The following is a 21,636-nucleotide window of genomic DNA, read 5'->3' as shown; positions in this document are numbered from 1 at the left end:
CTCCCTCCCTCCCTCTCTCTCTCTCTCTCTCTCTCTCTCTCTCTCTCTCTCTCTCTCTTTCTCTCTCTTCTAGGGCAGTTTCGATGTATGACGGGTTATAGTAAGACTGTAAGTATACAAGAGGAATCCAATCGATAAAATATATATCGCGTTCAGAGAGAGATGACGTCCGGAGAGAGTGCCTCGGGTCGTAAAAAAGCGTGTGTGCGTGACGTCCGCGATATTTAATGGGTTAATTAATTATCGCTAAGTACCAGCCGGGTACATGAGAATTTTCTAAGAAAAAGTTTTCCATGAATTTAATTTAAATGTATATATATATATATATATACATTGTTGTCGACCTTGGCGACACGGCTCCCGTTGTAATATATCTATGAACAGTTTAAACACAAACATACACTACGTGCTATACACGAGGTGATCCAGAAGTAGTCGTGTACGTCCTTCTCCCCGACGATAGGATGTTCGCCTAAAATTACGGGAGGAACGACGATTGTTTCTGCTTCAGGACACTGATGGCTTTCGAATCGCATACGCTTGTCGAACGCTCGAATGCCACTCGGCAACTTTAAACCGTGTTTGCAAAGAATGCAAATGGACATCTCGTTTTTAACGAAGTTCTAAACTGAGCTTAATGGACGTCTGAATTCGATTCGATCGCCTTGACTGCGAGACGCGATAATTAGAGACGATGATGAAACGGGAGATAACGAAAATTTCAAATTGAAAAAGATGGTGTCCGCGATCTCGAGCCTTTTTGGATCGCTATGTGTATGTTATATACGGTCCGTCGTCAGGTGGAATCATGAAATATCGGAAACGTTGTTTTGAATTTCGCTCGATACAATGCGAGCAGCAGCGAACCGTGGAAAATGCGTCGCTTTCACTTTCATCGGAATAACAACGATCAGGCGGGAATTAATCACCCTAAACAGTACAGAGAGATGTAAGATTAATATACCGAGCGGATAGTAACTGTCTTTTATTTAATATGACTCCTCTGTATCGACATGGGATGTAATTATTGTTAAGATACACTCGATAGAGGGTTCGTTTGAAAACACTAGTTTCAAGGAATTCCTTCGCCGTCCTTATGTTAAGTACCAGTACCTTGAAATTCTTGTCTCCTGCGTAATATTGACAGAAGTTATGTTCGTAAAAATGGATTATAATGTCTGTAGATTATATTCGTTTCGTGTCATCCACCAAAAGATCATATACATATATATATATAAAACGACGAAATTTGACGTTGGCGCTATTATTATCGGCGACCGACATTAATTGTGATATTATTCGAGAAAGTCATTGGTTCGATCAATTGTAATTGATAATGGACTTTTGTTGATCCAAAATCCAAGATCAAGTCGCAAGAATAATCGTATTATTGTGCGAGGTATCGTTGACTGTCGCAGGATTCATAAGCTACAAAATACCATTCGTCTGCTTTTCAAGGGAATGTTATAAGCTGCGTTTGCTATCTTCCAGAGCGTATAATTATCGAGTCTGTCAGACCGTCGCACGAGATCGTGAATTTACGATCACGCCGAGCAATGTAATATCAGCGCAGTGATAGTAGACTTCGTGAATCTACGGATCGATCGGCGAAGTTATAATTTAATTAAAACTAGACCAACTTTTAAGACCAGAATAAAAGGATAGTTATCACGTAGATAGATTGATACTGTATAGACTGAGATATAATCGCGAGAGTAGTATTTTGACATTCGAATAGTTTCTGCGTTGCAAAAACAATTAAAGTAACTTCCTTTCGGACATTTACGACCCTTGATATGTACCTTTCTTCCCTGGGAATTGTTGATTTTTAAATTATTAGGAGTTACACAAACACACACATACACATACGCACGCACACACACACACACGTACACACCACACACACACACACATATATACATATTATGTATATGTGTATACATATGTGTATATATATGTGTATATGTATATTTAAAAAAAGTATATATAAATATATATATATATATATATTTAAAAATAAAGTTTAATAAATATTTCGGAATGGAAAAGATTCCTTATTTTTCTCTACTCCCAATAATTCATTATTATTTCTATAAGTATTAAACCGTTGGCATAATTAGGATATTTTGACTTTTATATATAGTACTCGTTACTATTGCGTTTACTGTAAAATGTCAATCGACAAAGTATAGAAGTATGCACGCTCAGAAAGCGTAGAATATTATCCGATCCAGCTCCGTCATATTTGCTTCTGACGTCACGGTAACATTACACGCGTACGCGCGGCCGCACAACACAATTTAGCATATAAAGTCGCCGACTCATGTCGTCCAAGTGAAAATTCTTATTGGCCGTGTGCATTTCTATCAACTTAAGTTTATTTCATTATTCTATCAACTAAAGTTTTTTTAACAAAAACTTTATTTTCTAAAAATAAACGAGCGAACCTCTCACCACGTGAAAAAGTACAGCGTTTGACACAAGCAGTGTTTGCCTTAGATCGCTGTGTTTTCTGTACGCAGTCGTTATTTCAGTCTTTCTTTGAAGACCATATCTAGCTACTGATTGTGAATGCTGATTTGGCCGACTGTCGGTTACGACTATCGGTTTTTGAAGGGCTGTCATATCATAGTGACGCTATCATAGTGAAGCTATCATAGTGAAGCTTCATATAACTAGTCTATTGCAATTGGTCCATTAAGAGTTGGCAGTCGTAATTGACAGTCGCGTCAGCCTTCACAGTCGACAATTGATACGGGAAAGTGGATTGATCAATTGAAACAAATGGCCTGTTCTTTTTAGTTGCACCAGTTCAACAGTGTAGCTGAAAAGAATAGACCAAAGGAGACTAAACCGAAATTTGTTGGTTCGTTGAAATTTAATCTTCAATTCCTAATCTGATACGGGCTTAACGCATAGGTCCATATTATTTCATTCGTTTCACCGAAAAGTGATTCAGGATATATTTAGGATCATATGAAAACTAATCAAACTTGTCTCATGTGTTGTAAAATTAGTACAGTGAAGTAATACAAAGTTTCAAACTTTTCACTCGAATGTCACGTTTAATTTATGCTCGAAATTCGTCGGAACGAGGACGGGGGAAAACAGGGTAAACATTTCCAATTACGCAGGTATGTTCAACGTTTATTTCTTTGCAAAAAGTTGGTTGTACATGATATCATTATAAATGTTATCGATAAATGACGAACACCGAGTTATTGAAATTGCGTTAATTTGCATGCGTTCGTGTTACGCCTGGAGAACAAATTAAATAATCGGACGATACGCGATTTCGCGCTCGATATTCCTTTTTACTGTAAAGAAAGAGAAAAAAATAGAAAAAAATTAGCGTGCTACAAACGATTGTATCGTTTATTACCACTATCCATTTTCATGATATTTTGACGAAGTAACAAATACATTACATCTAAGTTTCTTAGTAATAATAGTATACGCAGTACTGAAGTTCCCTTATCCCTTCACGCCTCCTTTCGTGTGTTTCTGTAATATAATTTATTATATAAATTTGTGAAATTCTACAATATAAAAATTGTTTTGTTTGTATCCTATAAGCGCGTAATATTATTTAATATCAAGTAATATTTCTAGAATATTAATAAGTAGCTATGCCCACTCCTAATAATATTTAAGAAGGATTCAGGATTTTTGGTGTTTCTTTTGTCTGACATTACATCTCATTTTTTACCGCTTCTAGCAAAAGCTTACGACACTTATTGCAAATCCGGACTAATGACTACAGTAATACTCGCGACGGGGAATAGTCAATATCTCGCGTCAAATAGGAAATCTCGAGAAACTGAAACTCGGAACTTACCGCGAGGTGTTCCTTCTCCCTACGGCCCACGATTTTACATCGAGGAATTCCAGAAAGACTGCAAGCGTGCTGGCACACGCAATCCTGTTCCAACTCAACATCCGTGAGACTCTCGACGATCCTTCTTGCGGTAACCTGAGCGAACTGTTTCTTCTGATTCGGTTTTGCGTCTAGTAAATTCGTGGAAATGTATGCCGCCCCACCAGACTGCAACAACAACATTATGGAAGATAACTCGAAATGTATCCTTTCAATATGTGTGTGTGTGTGTGTTATCTCAAAGAATTATTGTTATATTGTTTTCGTTTGTTACGTCGTTTTGGGTGATAACACGAGAGTATCAATTATCTATATTATTATTTACCTTCAGTGTTTGCTTAGATAAGAAATTTTTTTTTAGGTGAGATAACATGCTCTTTTTATCTAAGATGAAAATAAATATATTTTGTATTTCTTCCATCTAGATAAAGATAAGGATGATCTATTTATTCATCTGGATGGTTATTTACATAATTTTATCTAGATACCGGCAAACACTGCGAGCAAGAATAAGAGAGAATTCAATATAATTTTCATCTCGAATACGACAGATTCTTAATTGGTCCTTTTCACTTTTCGTGTACTCACCGTGATGGCAAAGTCGGCGCACACGTCGACGGCTGGAAGCACCAAATTGTGTCTGAGCTCGCTGTTTCCGCTGAGAGGCTTCCTCTTGTTGTCAGCTAACACGTACGCGCTATCATGATCATAAGCGACGATATTCTTTTGCGTTTTACCGGAAACTTGAATGTCACCAGGCTGGTAGATGTGATGATAGGTCAGACCCCGATCCCGATACGCCTTCAGTCCTTGCAAAATTCTCAGGGATTGCAACTGCAACAAGAGAAATGCCGGGGTCAGCCTTTGCCAGCGTTACGAGATGAACGATTTCATTGTGTCGCAACTAAGACAAGAATCTCGCTCGATTCGCTACGCTTATATATCGCTGAATTTCTAAATAAAAAATTCATATATTAGTCATGAATACCAAATTTGAAGTGATTCGGTTGATTCGCTGCAATTTCGGTCCTCCATATTGGATCCGCCGTCTTAGGTTTAAAAAATTTTTCAATTTTGACGAATTCGTGATCGTCGACCCCAAAAATACCCGGGTACCAAATTTGATGGAAAATAAGAGGGAGGAAAAATGTGTTGTGCTTCAAAAGGTTAACTAATCCAATGTTATTATATCAGATTACTAATTGACATATTTTCCGTGCACCAAATCTGGTATCTTGCCGATTAAAATGCGTTTTGAGAGCTCGTGTTAGGAGCAACTATAATCAGGAAAACTTACTGATAACGGAAACGGACTCTTCTCGCACGGAGTAACGATGATCCCGACGACCGCCCTGACTGCGCCAGGTCTGTACGGATAGCGGACGCCTTCCAAGTAGGCGTCGGTTAACTTGAAGGTGCCGAATTCCATGTCCAACTTTTGGCCGATGTACTCCAGTTTCTTCTCGATGTCTCCCTCCTTCGCTTCCTGCGGATGCGTAAGCGGCTATGCGTTATCGAGAAGCTTCATAATGATGTTTGTTGATGCTCGCTACACCACGATGATCTTAATCTAATATTGTGCATTACGTTACATATTATTTACGTAAGTCACCTCAAGACTAAGGATGGGATCCGACTTCTCGAATTTTATGTTCTTCACGTCGCCCTCGATATTGAGGTTGCCGCCGACGGTGTAAAATTGCGGCGTGTCCATCTTCTCACCGTAACCCATCAAGCCAATGTGGACATCGCTGTTACACACATAATGTGATTCAAGTTACGAAGGTATCATGGTAAAAAGGAATTATATACGGTAAAAAAGTTACACACATGCACCTGTGTATGTTTATATAATATTCATGTCGTAATAAGAATTCGAGCATTAACAAGCATTGACGTTATACGCTCTATAAACATTTTTACGTTTCAACTTTTCCTTATATCCTCGTATCCTTGTATCCTACGTTCTTGCCGTTATAAAAAAAATTAATTAAAATAGTAGAATTGTAAATGCCAGTGATATATGTCGATGCTCCAAATAATCTGCTGTTCGGATTTGACGTTAAACTGTGCAGGTCTCACATACTTATGTAATTTGCGTGCGTTCCGCAAGTATATGCGAGAAAAACGTAAGCTCAGGCCTTGTAAGGGCCTGTAGCGCCAAAGAGAAAAAGAAGATTATTACTAAGCAAATTAAAAAAAAAAGGTTTACATACGTTATGCCATGATGTTTCAGTTCCTCCTTCAAATCAGTGATCAATGCTGGAACCAGATCCTTGAAGATTTTTTCGTTCCGCACGTCTTGCTCAATTACCAGCATAATGTCAGCTTGATCCTTCGGAGCCTTCACACTGAAGCTGTCATCAACATTGATCGTGTGCTCACCAACCTTGCAGGTCACTAAAGCATCAGAGAAACAGTCGAATTTAACTATCAAAGTAAATCGATACATATACTTAGCTTCTGAATTGTTCGTGTTTATATCCCATCTCATTGATATTCCAGAAATATTAATGAGACTTAATATTAAATAATATTACCGGAATATTATTAGAATATTCGTTCAAGAATATGACCGGAAATATTACTTAATATTAAATAATATTATGCGCTTATAGGATACATACGTGGAAAAAGCCAGTAGTATAAGTCAACAATTCAACTCACCGCAGGCGGATGGAATATTGATCCCGGAGACGCGCGAATACTCGCAAGCACCGTTGTAAGCGACTGCGATTTGGCAAGGAGCCTGTGGATTCGTGCTGGCTGCTTTGTCGCAGGCATCTCGGTAAGCACTCGGATTGACGTAATTGAAGCAACGTCTATAAAATATTACAGAAAAATAGATGAAAACGATCACGTTGCTTCCAAGTGAAAAACACAAGCAGAGCGATTCTCGAAAGTAATTGAGCCACTCGAAGTAATTCGTAAAAATAATGGAGCGTTTTAGCGCGATATGTAATCGTATTTGTTTTCTTTTTTTTTAGTGACGAAGAAATGCACTTACTTCAGCGAAGACTTTTGGCCGGAGAAGTACTCGGTGCAGATTGGGTTACGCTGCTTGTGATCGATCGCGTTCACAGCCGGGCAGTCAGGCTTCAGTTTGTATCCGTTGGCGAATTCCGTCTCACTCTCGGTGATCTATTTCAATTAAGGGGAAGGTGCTTTAGAGAGATCATTGCAAACGTATACGTTTTCTTATGCCGTTCTTAGGATTCCTCGTCGCAGCTATCCCGATCGCTTACGTCAAAAGCGAAGAAACGTATTCGCTGAGAATTCTTACAGGATACATTGAAATAAAAGGACACGTTTATAAAACGACACTTTTGCGATCGATCGAGCACATTTGTCAAATATTCCGACAACTGTCCTTTTAATAATAGAGATGACATTCGTTAAATGACAGTAGAAGCTTACCTTTCCGGACGGTAAAGTGTAATCATCGTGGTGTTCGTTGTTACCGTCGCCGAAAAGACCGCGTATTCTTCCATTATAAAAGCCGGACACCTCGATTGCACAGATCATCGTCGTTTTGTGAGTGCACATAACAACCACTCCGTAATCGGACTCGATGCTCGCGCTGTGATACGACGGGAGGAGGGATGCGTGCAAATTCTTCGTTTTGGCCGGGAATTCAGCCGGCTTATTATTTATCAGAACCTGGAAGAAAAGAGGAAGACGGACGCGATTAAACACGAGCGAGAGAAGCCCAAGTAAGGTTGACTTTCATCTCGACTCAGATTAAAATAATCGATGAATAATAATAAAATAATTGGTGAATAATAATAAGAATAATTGACAACACTAATTTCCAGTCCTGTAAATTGTCGTCCGACCATAAAAGTTAATAAGATATTACAAGATAAAAATATCCACCTTAGATTGTCGATTAAACTGATCAGAATCAGGTGGAAGTCATTTAAGTATCAGTGACGCACGAGGGAATTTTAGACAGGAGACGAGAATGAACAATGCGGGAGACCTTAATTCGTGAAAAGAAGTAGGCCAAAAGAGCAATTTTTTGTGTTCGCACTAATAAGGAAGGCTTCGGTGCCGGGGGTAGAATGAGAACAAAGACGACAATTTTTATTCCTCCCTCGCTCGCGCGTTCTACCTACGAGGGCAGCGATGAGAGGATAATAGAGTTTGACTTTTCAGCGAAGTTTGGAACTCCGTAAATTTGCAGAGTTACAGTTCAATACGGGATTGCATTATAAGACTTGTACACGGAATACTGTATGAGCGCTTCTATCTATGCTTCCTCTCCCACTCCTTCCCCCCCCCCCTCTCTTTCCTTCTTTCTTGCCTTCTCTCTTTCTTTCTTGCCATCGTCGTTTACTCCGATCTCGATTCACACACACACACACACACACACACACACACGCACGTCGCTGACGTAACTTGCTAAGCGACGTGCAGCGTCGGGAAATCGGTTAAGAGATAAGAGAAATGAACTTACGTCCCCATTGTTCTTCAGCGTGATGCTCTCTTTAGGCTCCGTAACGGTCATGCTAATCAGACTGCCTTTGTTGAAGTTCGCGATGATGGAGAAATTGCCGTCCAGCATGTCTTGTGCGAGGATATAGCTGCAGTCGCCGGGCATGCTGAAGGATTTGCCGTCGAAAGTGAAGAAATGCCCACCGTCGACGACGAGTCCGATCTTAGTGAAGGGCGGTACGATGTCCATCGGGATTAAAGTAGGTCTGTTCGAGGAATTAGAAAATGACGATCGCTTTGCTTATTTGTAACGTCAAAGATATATCGCTTTCGGAAAACGTGATTTATAAATTTATATATGTTTTATATCTATTATATTGTTGTGTCGACTGGGGACCGTTTCAAGTTACCCTGACAATTGGTCTAAAATCGGGATATATGACGTTTTATGTCTTAAAACGTTTTAAATGTCTCAAAAATATCTTTGAGATCTTATGTCTCAATTTTAAACATTGTGCTTCCCGGATATTTATTTTCCAGCAGCAATTTTCGGTTAACACAGCATTACTGTTCTTCGTTAGTCAAGATAATGGTAACGCAATTATGATATTTTGGTATAAAGAATATTAATAATTGTTACTTTTATCGTTACTTTGCACTTGCGTTAGGCGTCAACATGGGAGGGCGGCGATTGAATTGTAAGAATAGAAAAAGAAGATCACAACTTATATTGAGAAAAGTAATGGGAATTTTAACGACTCGTTGCTTCTCGAGTAACGATAACGAACTATTTCTCAAAATGAATAACAACAATGGTTAGTTAGCTTTTAGTAAGCGTTAGTTAGATTTTTAATAAGCGTTACATTTAAAAAGAATCTCGGCCTTGGCGATAGGTCAAATATTAATTGCAAATTTTAATTCTCAGGAGCAGATAAGAATACGTAAAACACAACAAATACACGTACATAATGGAAAAAGAAAGATAGGCTGATAATAAATAGGGGCGTTTGAAATACCTGTAGGTATAATATAGATCCGCAAGCGTTGGAAGTTCCCTGTTATTTAACAGTTCGAAGAAAGACACTTTCAGCGTGGTAATTGCCGGCAAGTTCGTCAATGAGTCGATATCGATGAGTCCAGCTATCAGTAAGTCGAACAGATTATCCATGTTTTCCTCCGACCCCAAAAGAGTGGCGAGAGATTGAATCGCGTCGACCCCGAGGGTGTAGATCTTCTTGATTTCGTGAATGTCATCGACCTGTGCGAAACGGATATATTTTACCGTTCAAGTGATATCAAATTTTCCTCTAAATATCTTGGAGCAGAATCTCACTCAAAATAGAAGAAAAGTGACAATATTTTCACTCTAAGTGAATTTGTTCTCGTGACGAAGTAATACATCAAATGAATCAAATGCATTTTTCACTTTCAAATGGAAATTATTCGCTTAGAGTGAAGAATCACTCTATACGAGTCACTCGAATTCGATAGTCATTCGTTCTGTTTTTCAAGTAAAATTTTACTCCGAGAAATGTAGAAAGCACTACACTCGAAAGAAAGACTGGTAATATTTATTAAATGCATATAGTTGATTTCGACAGAATATTTAGTAACTGTTATGTTGCCGAACGTTTGGCTCGCAATACTTCACCAAATTATTTAGTAACGGTTACTAAATTTTGTTATATATTACTTTAATCCTTCTTTCAGTGTAGTTATTCGTAATAAGCAATGGCGAATATGACGCAATAAAAAGCACCGAGAGCACTGAGAGAGTACCTACCTTCTCTTGCTTGGCGTGCTTCATGAGATACTGCTGAAGAGTATCGACGAAATGTCGAAGTTCATCGGTCGGCAGCGTATTCTTTATGACGTTGAAGAATTCTTCGATGGGGGCCATTATACTTTCCGGGATTTGGAACTTGAGGATCTCGTTGTACTTCTCCTTGACGATCTCGTAAACTGGCAACGCTTTCACCTGATCGACCAGCAACTCGACGAACTCGTCGACATCCTTCTTGATCTGAGTAGCAGCTTTATATATAACCTTGGCGATATCCTGCACAAGCTCGGACACCATCACGGCTAATTCCTTCAGTTCCTTCTGATGTTCGTCAATCAAATTGAGTGCTGCTTTAAGGTAAGCCATCGCGACACTGACGATAGCATCGAGGATCTGGGTAGACGTGTCCACCGCCTCATTGTACAATTTCTTTAACTGCGGCAGAACAGTCTCCACCGCGTCTCGCAGCTTGGAAGCTATTTCGCGAAATTGCTTCGACAGTTCTCCATATCGTGCGACTGTTTTTGTGAAGGTGTCCGTTATGGCGGCGATGATGGCTTTGAAGCGTTTGCCACTAAAAGAATACGATCGATAATACGTGACGAGCCTACGAATGCCGGTGAATTTGAAATTTCAGCGCACAAAAAAGTCAATATAATATATACACGCAGTGTTTGCTGGTATTTAGATAAAATTATCTAAATAATCATTCAGATGAATAAATAGATCATTCTTATCCTTATCTAGATGGAAGAAATATATTCATCCTCATCTTTGATAAGAAAACATGTTACATCATCTAAAAATTATTTGAAATGATGTTATAGTCCATATTCTGCACTCACTTTTCGCTCAAATGAATGAAGTAATATGGACTTCTGCGTTAAGCCCGTGTCAGACTAGGAATTGGAGATTACATTTTAACGAATCAACAAATTTCAGTTTTGTCAGCTTTGATCTGTTCTTTTTAGCTGTACTGCTGAATTGGTGCAACTTAAATAAGCAGATTCTATATGTGCAACGCTAAATGACGTTATTATCAAGTTCTTACAAAGAGGCCTGGATATCCTTGAAGGTTTGGTCAGCGTGAATCTCGTTATTCAGTTTGATCAATTCGGTCTGGTAATAATCTTGAAGCTGCTTCGTGTTCGGTTTAGCACTGTCCAAATGTTTGACCAAATCCTTCAATTCCTCTTGTATTTCATTTTCAATTTCGTCGCCGATTCCCTTCAGCTGCTTCATCATCTCGGCGTTTTGGTGTCGATTTTGTTCCTAAATTGGATCATCATCGATGAAGTGAAAAAAAAACCAGATCACACGAATATCAGAGACTATTGTCGCCCTTGACGATAATCGAACTTACGATTACGTAGATTATGTTATCCTTATCGTAAGTGAAGTCAGGTTTTAGGAACTTCCCTTCGTCGAGATGGATCATAGCGCGGAACAGATGCTTCTTCGCGCCGTCTTTGAAAGAATCGGCATGAATCTCAGCCATTTGTCCAATCACAAAACGTCCGTCAGCGGTTAACTTCGTATTAGGATTATCTGAGAGAGATGTCGCGAAATTATTACACATTCGTGCAAACTCGAGTGTATTGCAAATGTAATCCCTCATCCAGCTTAGATCCAGCCTAATTTGCGCGTCCGTACACATCCGACTCATATTCGCATATTTTAATCACATTTAACCTGTCCAAATTATTCGACGTTCGTTGTACATTTTTTTGCAATTTCGATAATGCCACACAAAAGTATACAATTTTAACTTTAAAATGCATTTTCTTTTGTTTCGGATTAATCGCTTATTTTACGAAATATAGTATAATTTAAAATAAGCTTTTTCCACGTGCAATACATGGAAAAAGTATTTCCATCTTAATATTGCGTTATGTGGAAAATAAATGCTTTGTACTTACATAATATAATCGGATCATACTAAATCAAAAGGCAATATGAAATTGATAAATTACAAGATAGAAAAACTATATATATATATATATATATATAAGAAAGCAACCTTCCCAAAATCCCGAACTTACCCTGTTGGTACTCCGAAAATTTGAAATTGTTGAAATCGTGCGCTTCGAAGTTCATCACGACAGGCTTGCTGCCGATTACCGCGACCTCGGCGTCGATCTTCTGCAGGTTCTTCTGTAACTGCATCTTCGCATCGGCTCGGATGATCTCCTTGTTCAGTGCGGTCACGAGGAAATACATCTCCGAGGAATCCCCGGTAAACAGGATGCCCGCGTTCTTCGGTTTTTGATGTCGATCCAGGTACGACAAGAAGCTGCCGAAACTGACTGCGTTTTTCGTGAGTGCTGCATGCGACTTGAGATCGATCTTGAGATGCTGTCCACGGCTGGTGATGTCGATCACGCTAGTGATGTTGTAGCCCGAGTCAATAATCTGCTGGTTCACCTTCGCCACCAAAGTGATTTTCTGCGTCTTCTTATTGAATAGATCGATATCCATGTTCGCGTCCAGCAAATGCTCGCCGGAGCTGCAGTACAGTCTACCCTTCACCACCATATCCTACCAAGCCGGGGAAATAGTCGTGATTATTATTATAAATAATAATATTGTGTTTGTTGATTGTTAGAGTAAAAAGGAATCCTCTTATTTTAATTACTTTTATGCTTTTTCATTTCAATGTACATCGCAAGAATTTCGCACATTTTTCTCGTTTCCAGCGTCACCAAACAAGATAACTACAGCGAGCAGAACCAGCAGGCGTTAAAGAAGAAATTTTGCTATACATGATGTAAGGGCGAGGAACGAAAATAACGTGCGAAGCAGAAGATCAACGAAAAGCGTATATCGTCTGCTCTCTCTCTCTCTCTCTCTCTCTCTCCTTTTTTCCTTCTTATAGCCGTCAAGCGGCTCGGCGAAACTCGATGTTCCCGCTAGATTGCGAGAAAATCGAAGGTAACGGTTTTTACCGTGAGGTGCTCTCTCTTTTTTTTAAGTTTTATTTTAAAACCTTGCAACCTTATTCGCGCGAAAATTGAGAATAAAGTCGCGAATATTTTTTTCAGGTGAACAAAAATACTAGTTTCCATACGATTTTCGGTTTCGGTTCCGGTCCGGGTCCCTGATATACACATTAGATAAAACACCGTCATAATAAAGCTATCAGCTAAAGCCCTGTTGTTATAATTATAGTTATTTATGCGACTTTCAAGCTTATAGGTTTTGCATTAAATTAGATACCGTTTGATTTTCCGTCTAGGAATTAGCACAGCATACATAACGCCGACTGTGTCCGGAGAAAATTACAGACGAGTAAGAGTAACTCCGAGATGCCATTTAGACATGCTTGTCGGGTGGATACGTACCTTCGTTTGCGTTGGATATATAAATTTAATTTCTCCGTTGATAGACACGCTATCCTTGTCGATGTTGGAGTCACCATACACGGCGAATCCAGTCTTTTCGTTCGGTTTGTTTTTCCTATCCAGGTATAGATTGAGATCGATCTTGAACGCTTCGCCCTGCTTCGTTTTCGGGATATCGTATGTGCCGATAACGGCCAATTCGCGAGTAGGCAATGTCAAAACGGCACCTGCGGAAGGGAATATACAAGTGGTTCTTACTTTTATTCTGTCCCATGGAAATTTTTAAACATTTTTTCTAGATTCACAGCTTAGATTCCGATTAGAACGTGCCCGAATGTGTCTGAAATTCTAGTATTCTACATGAATTGCTTGATTCTAACATAAAATTAAGACGAAAAGCTTCCATACCGCTTTCCTTAGGATGAATGTACACGTGGTAGGTGTACTCAGATTTATCCTTCGATGAGTGCAGGTACAAGTTAGCGGAGTGATCGAACGAGTTTTCCTTGTTTTCTGTACTCGTCTTCAGTCCGAATTCGACCGGCACGTTGAACTTCTTCAGGTCGACTTCCACCGTCAGTTGGTGCTTCAAGTATTCCTTGTCTGTAATTGGACAATCGAGAGAACAAATAATGAAAGAGGCGATTATCGCGAAAAATCGAAGATACTGAGAGGCGAGGGAGAAGAAAGAATTCTTTAACGTGTATCGAAAAAACGAAACTATTCCTTGAAACGTGTTCTCACGTTGCGACGTCCTCCAGTATACGTGAAAAAAAAAAAAATCTTATTTTGAGAAAACCTATATTCTCAACTTGTATGTGTTGAAATAAGATTGTATAACGTCAGATAGCTAAAACTTGTTTGCACGGAAAAATTTCACGTAGTTCTACTAAAAATAGAATATTCTCGTTATTCGAGAATAATAATCTTGAATTGAGAATGAAGAATATTAGACGGAAAAGAACGATATCTTCGAACCAAGAATTACAATTTCTTTAACTTGAAGTTACAAAGTAATGTATACTTTCATTTGAATATATTTTATTTTTGGAGAAAAAACAGTTTATAATATTAAATTGAATTATTGGAAGTTCCTAAGATAACAGTTTTTTTTGTTTTATTTCAAAATTGAGGCAATAAGAGGACGAAAAAGGTGTCAAAACAGATGCCTGGATAGTTTAGTGATAAAAGCAGACAGCTGGAAACATTTTTCCACATCTTTTATTTGTGATTGTGCGATTATACATTGAAAGAAGGATTCGGTAATATATAATAAAATTTAGAGACCTTTACTAAATAATTCGGTGAAATATTGATAAGATTTAGTTGCTTGAACTATACATTTAGATGTTATCATTAAACTTAATATTGGTAATTAATACCAAATCTTGGTGGCAGAAAATGAGATATGTTTGGTAACTATTGCTAAGCATACAGTCCATAAGGGAAAATTGTTTTAAGTAATTATCATCACTTTACTAAATAAATTCTATCGTTCTGCGTGAATTATTTCAAGATAACTTGACGCTCCTACTTCGTCTTGATGTACTTTCTTCACTTTATATGTAAAGAAATCCTTTCTTATAAATATTTACTAATAGTTACCAAAGTATTTTATAAGAATGAAAGTGAATGATTTTGTAATACTCAACTCGAATTGCGAGAATTTTATTTCTCGTGAAAGAAAAAAAAAAACAGTTCCATGCTCAGTTTCAGCTTCAACAGCCAAATTGATCCTNAAGTTAGAGAGAGAAGGGGGGGGGGGACGGGGGAAGAAGAGCGGAGGGGGAAGGGATGAGGGAGAAAAAAAAGAAGAAAAGAGGCGAAGTAAACTTTATCGCGCTATATACGTCATCGCGCGGCCGCTGGAAAGGATTAAGACGCGCACGTCAGTGGAGCACACGCCCTTGCGGCGTGTGACGTCATCCAGCAACGGTGCGACTTATTTTTTTCCTTGTATCGCCGTGCAGGTATATACGCACCACCGGTCACGCCTGTCTTCTTGCATCGCCTCGCAAAGTTTTCGCCAATTCTTTCTTCCTTTTTCTGCTTTTTCCTCTCTTCTTTTCCTCCTCCTTTTTCCACCCTCTCTCTTTGAGGAGAAAAAGAAAGAAAGAGAAAGGAAGAGAAGAGGTGAAAAAAAAAACCGGGCGGAAGAAGAGGAAAAAATGTGAGAAGGAGGAGAGAAAAAAGGGAAAATCAGCGGCGCACACAAAGTCAATGCAGCGGCGCGCTATTGCAGCCCGCCGTGCAACGGCGTGTGAGGGTGCGATTCCAGGGGTGCCTCTATTAATAACTGAGGCGAGGCACGAATTAGGTGCAGATCACGCGAGAATAGAATGTTATCGACCGGATGATCTGGTGGTAGGACCACAAAACGGCCTTAAAACGACCGGGTAGCGGTGTATAGTGAAAAAAAAAGACTGGTGATACTTACCAAATGCATTTAGTCAGAGAGATTTCGACGGCATATTTGGCGACTGTTATGAAATTTGATATTAATTACCGTGCATTTAGTTGGCCTGCAGTACGAACGACTTTTATTCAAAGTCGAGTCAGCTAAATAAAATAGTAATTGCTATCAAATATTTAACGTCTGTTGTTAAATGTCCGATAATTAATATTAGATATTTGGTGAGTATATTACAAAATCATTCACTTCCATTCTTATAAAATACTTTGGTAACTATTAATAAATATTTATACGGGAGGATTTCTTTACATATGAAGTGAAGAAAGTATATCAAGACGATGTAGGAACGTCAAGTTATCCTGAAATAATTTACGTAGAACGATAGAATTTCTTTAGTAAAATGATGATAATTACCTAAAACAATTCTCCCTTACGGACTATATGCATAGCAATATTTACCAAATATATCTCATTTTCTGCCATCAACATTTGGTATTAATTGCCAATGTTTAGTGATCTAAGTTTAGTGATCTAGTTTAATTATCTAAATGCATAGTTCAAGCAACTAAATCTTGATTCTTAAAGCTATGTATTCACTTGTTCCAATTAAATTATTTCGTAACTGTTGCCGAATGTTCGGCCTGCAATATTTCACCGAATTATTCAGTAACGGTCTCTAAATTTTATTATATATTACCGAATCCTTCTTTCAGCGCAGGCCGGCCTGCAGGCCTTCCTTCCCCTTTCTGAGGGATCTGTTATATATACACGGGCTATTGCGACGTATTGCGCATTCATGCGAAATATCGCCGATAGCGTATGTCGTCGGGAGACATCCCGGATATATTCCAGTGGTCCCTCGGCGTCGAGCCGGTGGATCCACAACTGGAGTTCTTTTTTAATTATTCAGGAGGGGGTAGTGGACGGTACGTGGCAGGCGAACGAAAGCGTGTATGATGCGATAAGGATGATTTCCTGAGAGACGAGGGACGCGACACGTCGCGCGGGCTTTAATACGGAGCTTTTGACAAAACACGGCGTGCTTCTTTTGTTCTTACGAATTCAGGCTTCTTCTTGTGGACGATGCGTGTTTTAATAAAGGGCTGCGGCTCGACACGCAAGCCAGTCGTATTAGCAAGGCGGCGTTTCAGGAATTTCCAGGAACCGCCGATGCCTCGTCCCCTTGTTTGCGGGACATGCCCTTAATATAATTTAATTGCAATAAATTTTCAATGAGCACGCCGGAACAATGAGAGTATCTAGAATTTCGCTCGATTTTCATTAACTATAAATCCTCTGTGCCGTTTCTCTTTCATTTTAGCGCTCACGTGGGCAAAGATATTCCCTGTAAGCGCGTAACATTCCTGGAATATTATATTATATTATATTATTATATTATATGAATATTATTCAATATATTAAAATAATATTTCTATAATATTCTAAGAATGTTATGCAATATTTTTTAATATTATAGGAATGTTCTATTGATGTTATGTGTCCACTTCACACAATATTCTCGGAATATTAGAAAAATACTGTTAGAATATTAAGAAAAAAAAATAATAATAATATAGAAAAATATATATAAATAAAAAAAATATATATATTTATATACACATCGAGTTGAATATTAAAAAAAATATATAATATTACAGTAATGTTAAATAATATTATTCTTTAAATATTATTAGAGGTAAACACGTAACCATCTATTAATATTCTAAAAGTATTACTTAATATTAAATGATATTAAGTGCTTATAAGGCTTGATATAAATCATTTAGAACAATCCCAAAAATTGTCTCTTTATAAAAACAATCAATAAGCAAGAGCTTAATGAAAGGCCTACAAAGAAAGCATACCGGATGGTACGATCGTAAATATTAGCTAGGAATATGAAAAATATGAAGCAAGCAAGTAAAGAAATAAACTGGACTTCCCTTGACTCGACCTTTGACGTTTGAATGTTAAACGCACTCGATGAAAAGGACGAAAGAGAGGATATGGCACCGTGCGAGTCTATGTAAAAGTCGCAAGGGAGAAAATATGTTCGATCTTCATTAATTATAAATTCTCTATACACACCGTTTCTCCTCCATTTTAAGGTTTGGAAGATGAAGATTATACTTGACATACATTACTTGAAATAACTTCGTATTATATTTTTAGCAATAACTAAATAATAATAATAATAACAAGTGATAAATAAAGTCACACATAACAAAAGTAAATTGGACCTTCCTTGACCCGACCTCCGACATTTGACTGTTAAACACATTCGTCGGGTACGACGAAAGAGAGAATCTCGCGCATCGCAAATCTGTGTGAAAGTCGCAGAGGGAAACACGTTTGATCTTCATTAACTATAAATCCTTTGCATCGCCTCTCCTCAATTTCAAGGTGGAGATACTTAATATAAATTACTTAAAACAATTCCGAGTTATTTTTTCTGGCAATAACAAAGCAACGAGCAAAGAATATATGTAGAAAATAAATTGGATCTATCTAGATTCGACCTTCGACTTTTCAAAGTTAAATATACTCAACAGAAAGAAAGGATATCGTAAAATGCGAACCATGCAAGTCCTGCAAGCTGCAGAAGAAAATCCATGAGCTTAAGAGAGATATGAGGAATATTTCATTCGGGTTTCAAGCAAATCCTATTTCGATCAAACTTGTCACAGGATTCATTGTCGGGTGTACAGTGTTGCATCAACAAGAAGATCAGTACAAGGGATTACCCTTTTTCGCGGCTGTCCGCACGAAACGTGAGATCAGTAAAAGGTGATTTACTAGACTTACTGTCAGTGTCGTAGGTCGATTGGAGCTTAAAGTGAGCGCAGTCTTTGCTCTGCTCGCAGTAGCTGTTAGAAATGAGGACCTCCCTGTTCGAGAACTTTAGGTCGCTGACGATCGCGACCGGGTCAAACTTGGCATTCAAAACGATCACTACGCCGGACTCGCCGTCCTTCTCGCGGGTCAATTGCTGGCGGCTATATTTGAAAGAGGAGCTCCTCATGTTCTCGCCGATTTTCAAGTTGCCGTTGCCTTCGACGATGATCTTGCCGGCCTCGTCGCGTCGCTTGTAACTCGTGCTGCGAAAAAATTGTAATCTTATCTCAAATATATATATTCCGTGCGGTAACGAAAGTGCGAGAGGGGTTAAAAATTGTGGTATCGTCAAAGTAAGTTTCTATTGGACCGATAAAATTATTTTAACATATAAATATAATAATTTAAATAAAATATAAAAAATAAATAAAAATGCAATAAATACAATAATTTCATCGGCATATTTAGGAGCACTTAAGTAGCAATTCAAATTTCGATTCAGGTAATATGTTATCTTCTTCTTCTTGTTTCTTTCTTTTTTACTTTTGTAGGTCTGCAACGCGTTTAGAAACGTTTCCCTCTTCCATTGAGCGGCGCTTATCGCGGCTTTTCGCTACGACAGCTCGTGATCGATGACTTTTTCGACTTTTCCGACTTCATTTGCCGACTTTTCGCGATTCGATTCGGGGCGATTCGTCTCGAGACGCGAACAAAAGGATCGTCGGTTAAAATATACTATATATATACGTGGAGACTGTGGTGGAATTAATTTTAGCGGTCAAATCGATGAAATTACACAGCGAGGTGAAACGAATAACGGAGGAGAAGGCACCACCTGTCGTATATCTCCTGATCTCTTTTAAAAATAACCCCGTGCCCTTTCGTTAATTACAGGAGGACATCTTTGCTCTTTGTTTTGTCACCGCGTAGGCGATTGATTTTTTTTTACTTCTTTTATGTACGCGTATATATCTCGTATATCGCTATCGTTAGAAAAACATCGTTCAGCATTGCGATGGGAGAATATCGACCGAGTACGACGAAGCGGCGGAACGTATGAGACCGCGAATACGAACCGAAAATGTCGAGCTGTAAATCGAATAGACATGTCTAGTGTGCACACTCGCGTCCTGATTATCTTTCCATCGAGCGATCATTAGTCATCTCGGCAGCTAATTATTGTGTCGAATTTTATTTTAGGGTAGACGAGCAATTCGAATGTGAGGAGAATAATCGACTGTGACTGGTCAATTTCTTAGAGCTTAAATTCTCATTGTAGACCCCGCTTAGGGAACGTCGGGGTTGAAAATATATCACGTTTCACGGCGAGTCCTCACCTTCCGGTCACGATGTTCTTGCCGTCGCTGGTGACTGTGATGACAATTCTTCTGCCGGCTTTGGCGGTGGGATTGTTGGCGATCTCGGCGTGAATCTTGCGGTGCTTTAACTTGTCGCTGTCGAAGTTGGTGTTGATTATGAAATTGTCAATGTTGTCCAATTTGAGGTGCGTGTCCGCAACGGCAAAGCCTTTCGGTGTATCGATCTTCAGTTCACCTGAAAAGCAAACGCACACAAATTTGTGCTCGTAGAAATCTGTAATTTTTTTCATTGTCTTATTTCATTGATTTAATTCATCCTCTATTCCAGTAGGCTGAAAATGCATAGAGAGAGAAAGAGAGGGGGAGAGAGGGAGAGAGAATTACCTGTATATTCGTGGTCGCCCAGTTTCTCGTATTTCGATAGAAGTTCGGTCTTGCCATTCGGGGAGGTAAATATGATATGAATCTTCGGAGATATGTTGCTTCTCTGAATCTCACACTTGGTTGTATATTTGTCATTGTCGGCGGTAACGGCCCCTTCGGTTTTCGTTGTGAGTCCGTCCTGCGAACTCTTCGGAAATATAAAAAGTCAACAGTAGTCTAATTGGCAAATATAGTGTGTTGAAGTTAACCGAGTTCGATTCTATGTTAAACTTTAATTTCAAACTTTCCATAACACGATAAGAATCAAGATAGCAATAAGTTAAATTTTAATGATATAATCTTTTACCTCATGGTTTATCGAGAAATCAACATTGTTCATGTGTTCATAGGGAGTGACGGCCTTGCCGCTTAGATGGATAGATGAGAGGTCGTTATTATAGGTGAGATTATCGATGATGATAGTCGTCTCCTTGCCGTCGACAATGCCGGTCGTTTTGCGAGTTATCTTTATTTTATCGCCTTCGGACATGTAGTTGAAAGTATCATGGAAGACTATAGGCGGATTGTTGTGGAGCGTCAGAGCTACTTTGTAATCTCCACTATGAGGTTGATCGGTATCCGTTGTTCCAGTAGACTTGGAGAAACTCTCCAACTTGATGGACTTGTCATCGTTGTAAATAAGATTGATTTCATATTGCAAATCTTCATGATTCTTCTTAGGCTGGTCCAGATAGCTGACTTTATAGTCTAGTTTGAGATTACGCAACTTCTCGGACGGCAGTAGCAACTCTACATTGCCGTTTCCTGCGTAGGGCTTGTCATTTTCATCGCCGGGTATGTAGTTTGCGGTACTCTGCGCAAATAACATGTTATTATATTGAATAATGCCAAATAAAAAATAAATTATTAAATAATAAATAAATAATATATTTACATTGCTTAAATAATTTATAACAATGTTACATATACATGTGTATATGTGGGTGTGTGTGTTCCATCCTTAAGGGAAATACACGAAATTTTCATCGTCGACTGTCAATTTGGGTCAAGTTGAGGATTTACCATCAACTTTAGTAGTGGTTTTTTCCACTTTGGACCTCAGATTCGTGATCAGTGACCCCCAAAACCCCCGGGCATTAAATTTGCCGAAAAATCAGCGGGAGGAAAAATGTGTGCTTCATAGGGTGAACAAATTCTCTAGTTATTTCGACCAACCTTGTCACATAGCGTCCACCATAATTTCTTCG

General features: G+C 38.7%; 1 protein-coding gene across 1 annotated transcript in view; it reads right to left on the bottom strand.

The window, feature by feature from the left end:
• Positions 1-3,348: 3,348 nt before the first annotated feature.
• Positions 3,349-21,636, bottom strand: part of LOC106751662 (apolipophorins) — a 33,845-nt gene continuing 15,557 nt past the window's right edge. Inside the window, exons 6-26 of the mRNA XM_014632635.1 lie at positions 20,736-21,242; positions 20,390-20,576; positions 20,024-20,240; positions 18,657-18,949; positions 13,847-14,041; positions 13,439-13,665; positions 12,140-12,635; positions 11,461-11,645; positions 11,149-11,369; positions 10,098-10,671; positions 9,331-9,572; positions 8,337-8,580; positions 7,295-7,537; positions 6,885-7,018; positions 6,545-6,699; positions 6,094-6,277; positions 5,490-5,628; positions 5,175-5,363; positions 4,466-4,711; positions 3,839-4,045; positions 3,349-3,504 (exon numbers count right to left, since the gene is read on the bottom strand). Coding sequence (XP_014488121.1) covers positions 3,475-3,504; positions 3,839-4,045; positions 4,466-4,711; positions 5,175-5,363; positions 5,490-5,628; positions 6,094-6,277; positions 6,545-6,699; positions 6,885-7,018; positions 7,295-7,537; positions 8,337-8,580; positions 9,331-9,572; positions 10,098-10,671; positions 11,149-11,369; positions 11,461-11,645; positions 12,140-12,635; positions 13,439-13,665; positions 13,847-14,041; positions 18,657-18,949; positions 20,024-20,240; positions 20,390-20,576; positions 20,736-21,242 — 5,115 coding nt within the window. The 3' untranslated portion in view covers positions 3,349-3,474. The remainder of the gene's footprint in view (positions 3,505-3,838; positions 4,046-4,465; positions 4,712-5,174; positions 5,364-5,489; positions 5,629-6,093; positions 6,278-6,544; positions 6,700-6,884; positions 7,019-7,294; positions 7,538-8,336; positions 8,581-9,330; positions 9,573-10,097; positions 10,672-11,148; positions 11,370-11,460; positions 11,646-12,139; positions 12,636-13,438; positions 13,666-13,846; positions 14,042-18,656; positions 18,950-20,023; positions 20,241-20,389; positions 20,577-20,735; positions 21,243-21,636) is intronic.

The sequence above is a fragment of the Dinoponera quadriceps genome, unplaced genomic scaffold, assembly GCF_001313825.1.
Source record: "Dinoponera quadriceps isolate SergipeBrazil2010 unplaced genomic scaffold, ASM131382v1 scaffold115, whole genome shotgun sequence".
In the NCBI taxonomy this organism is placed as follows: Eukaryota; Metazoa; Arthropoda; class Insecta; order Hymenoptera; family Formicidae; genus Dinoponera; species Dinoponera quadriceps.
The sequence above is the reverse complement of the archived record's forward strand: the minus strand, read 5'-3'. Positions and strand labels throughout refer to the sequence as shown.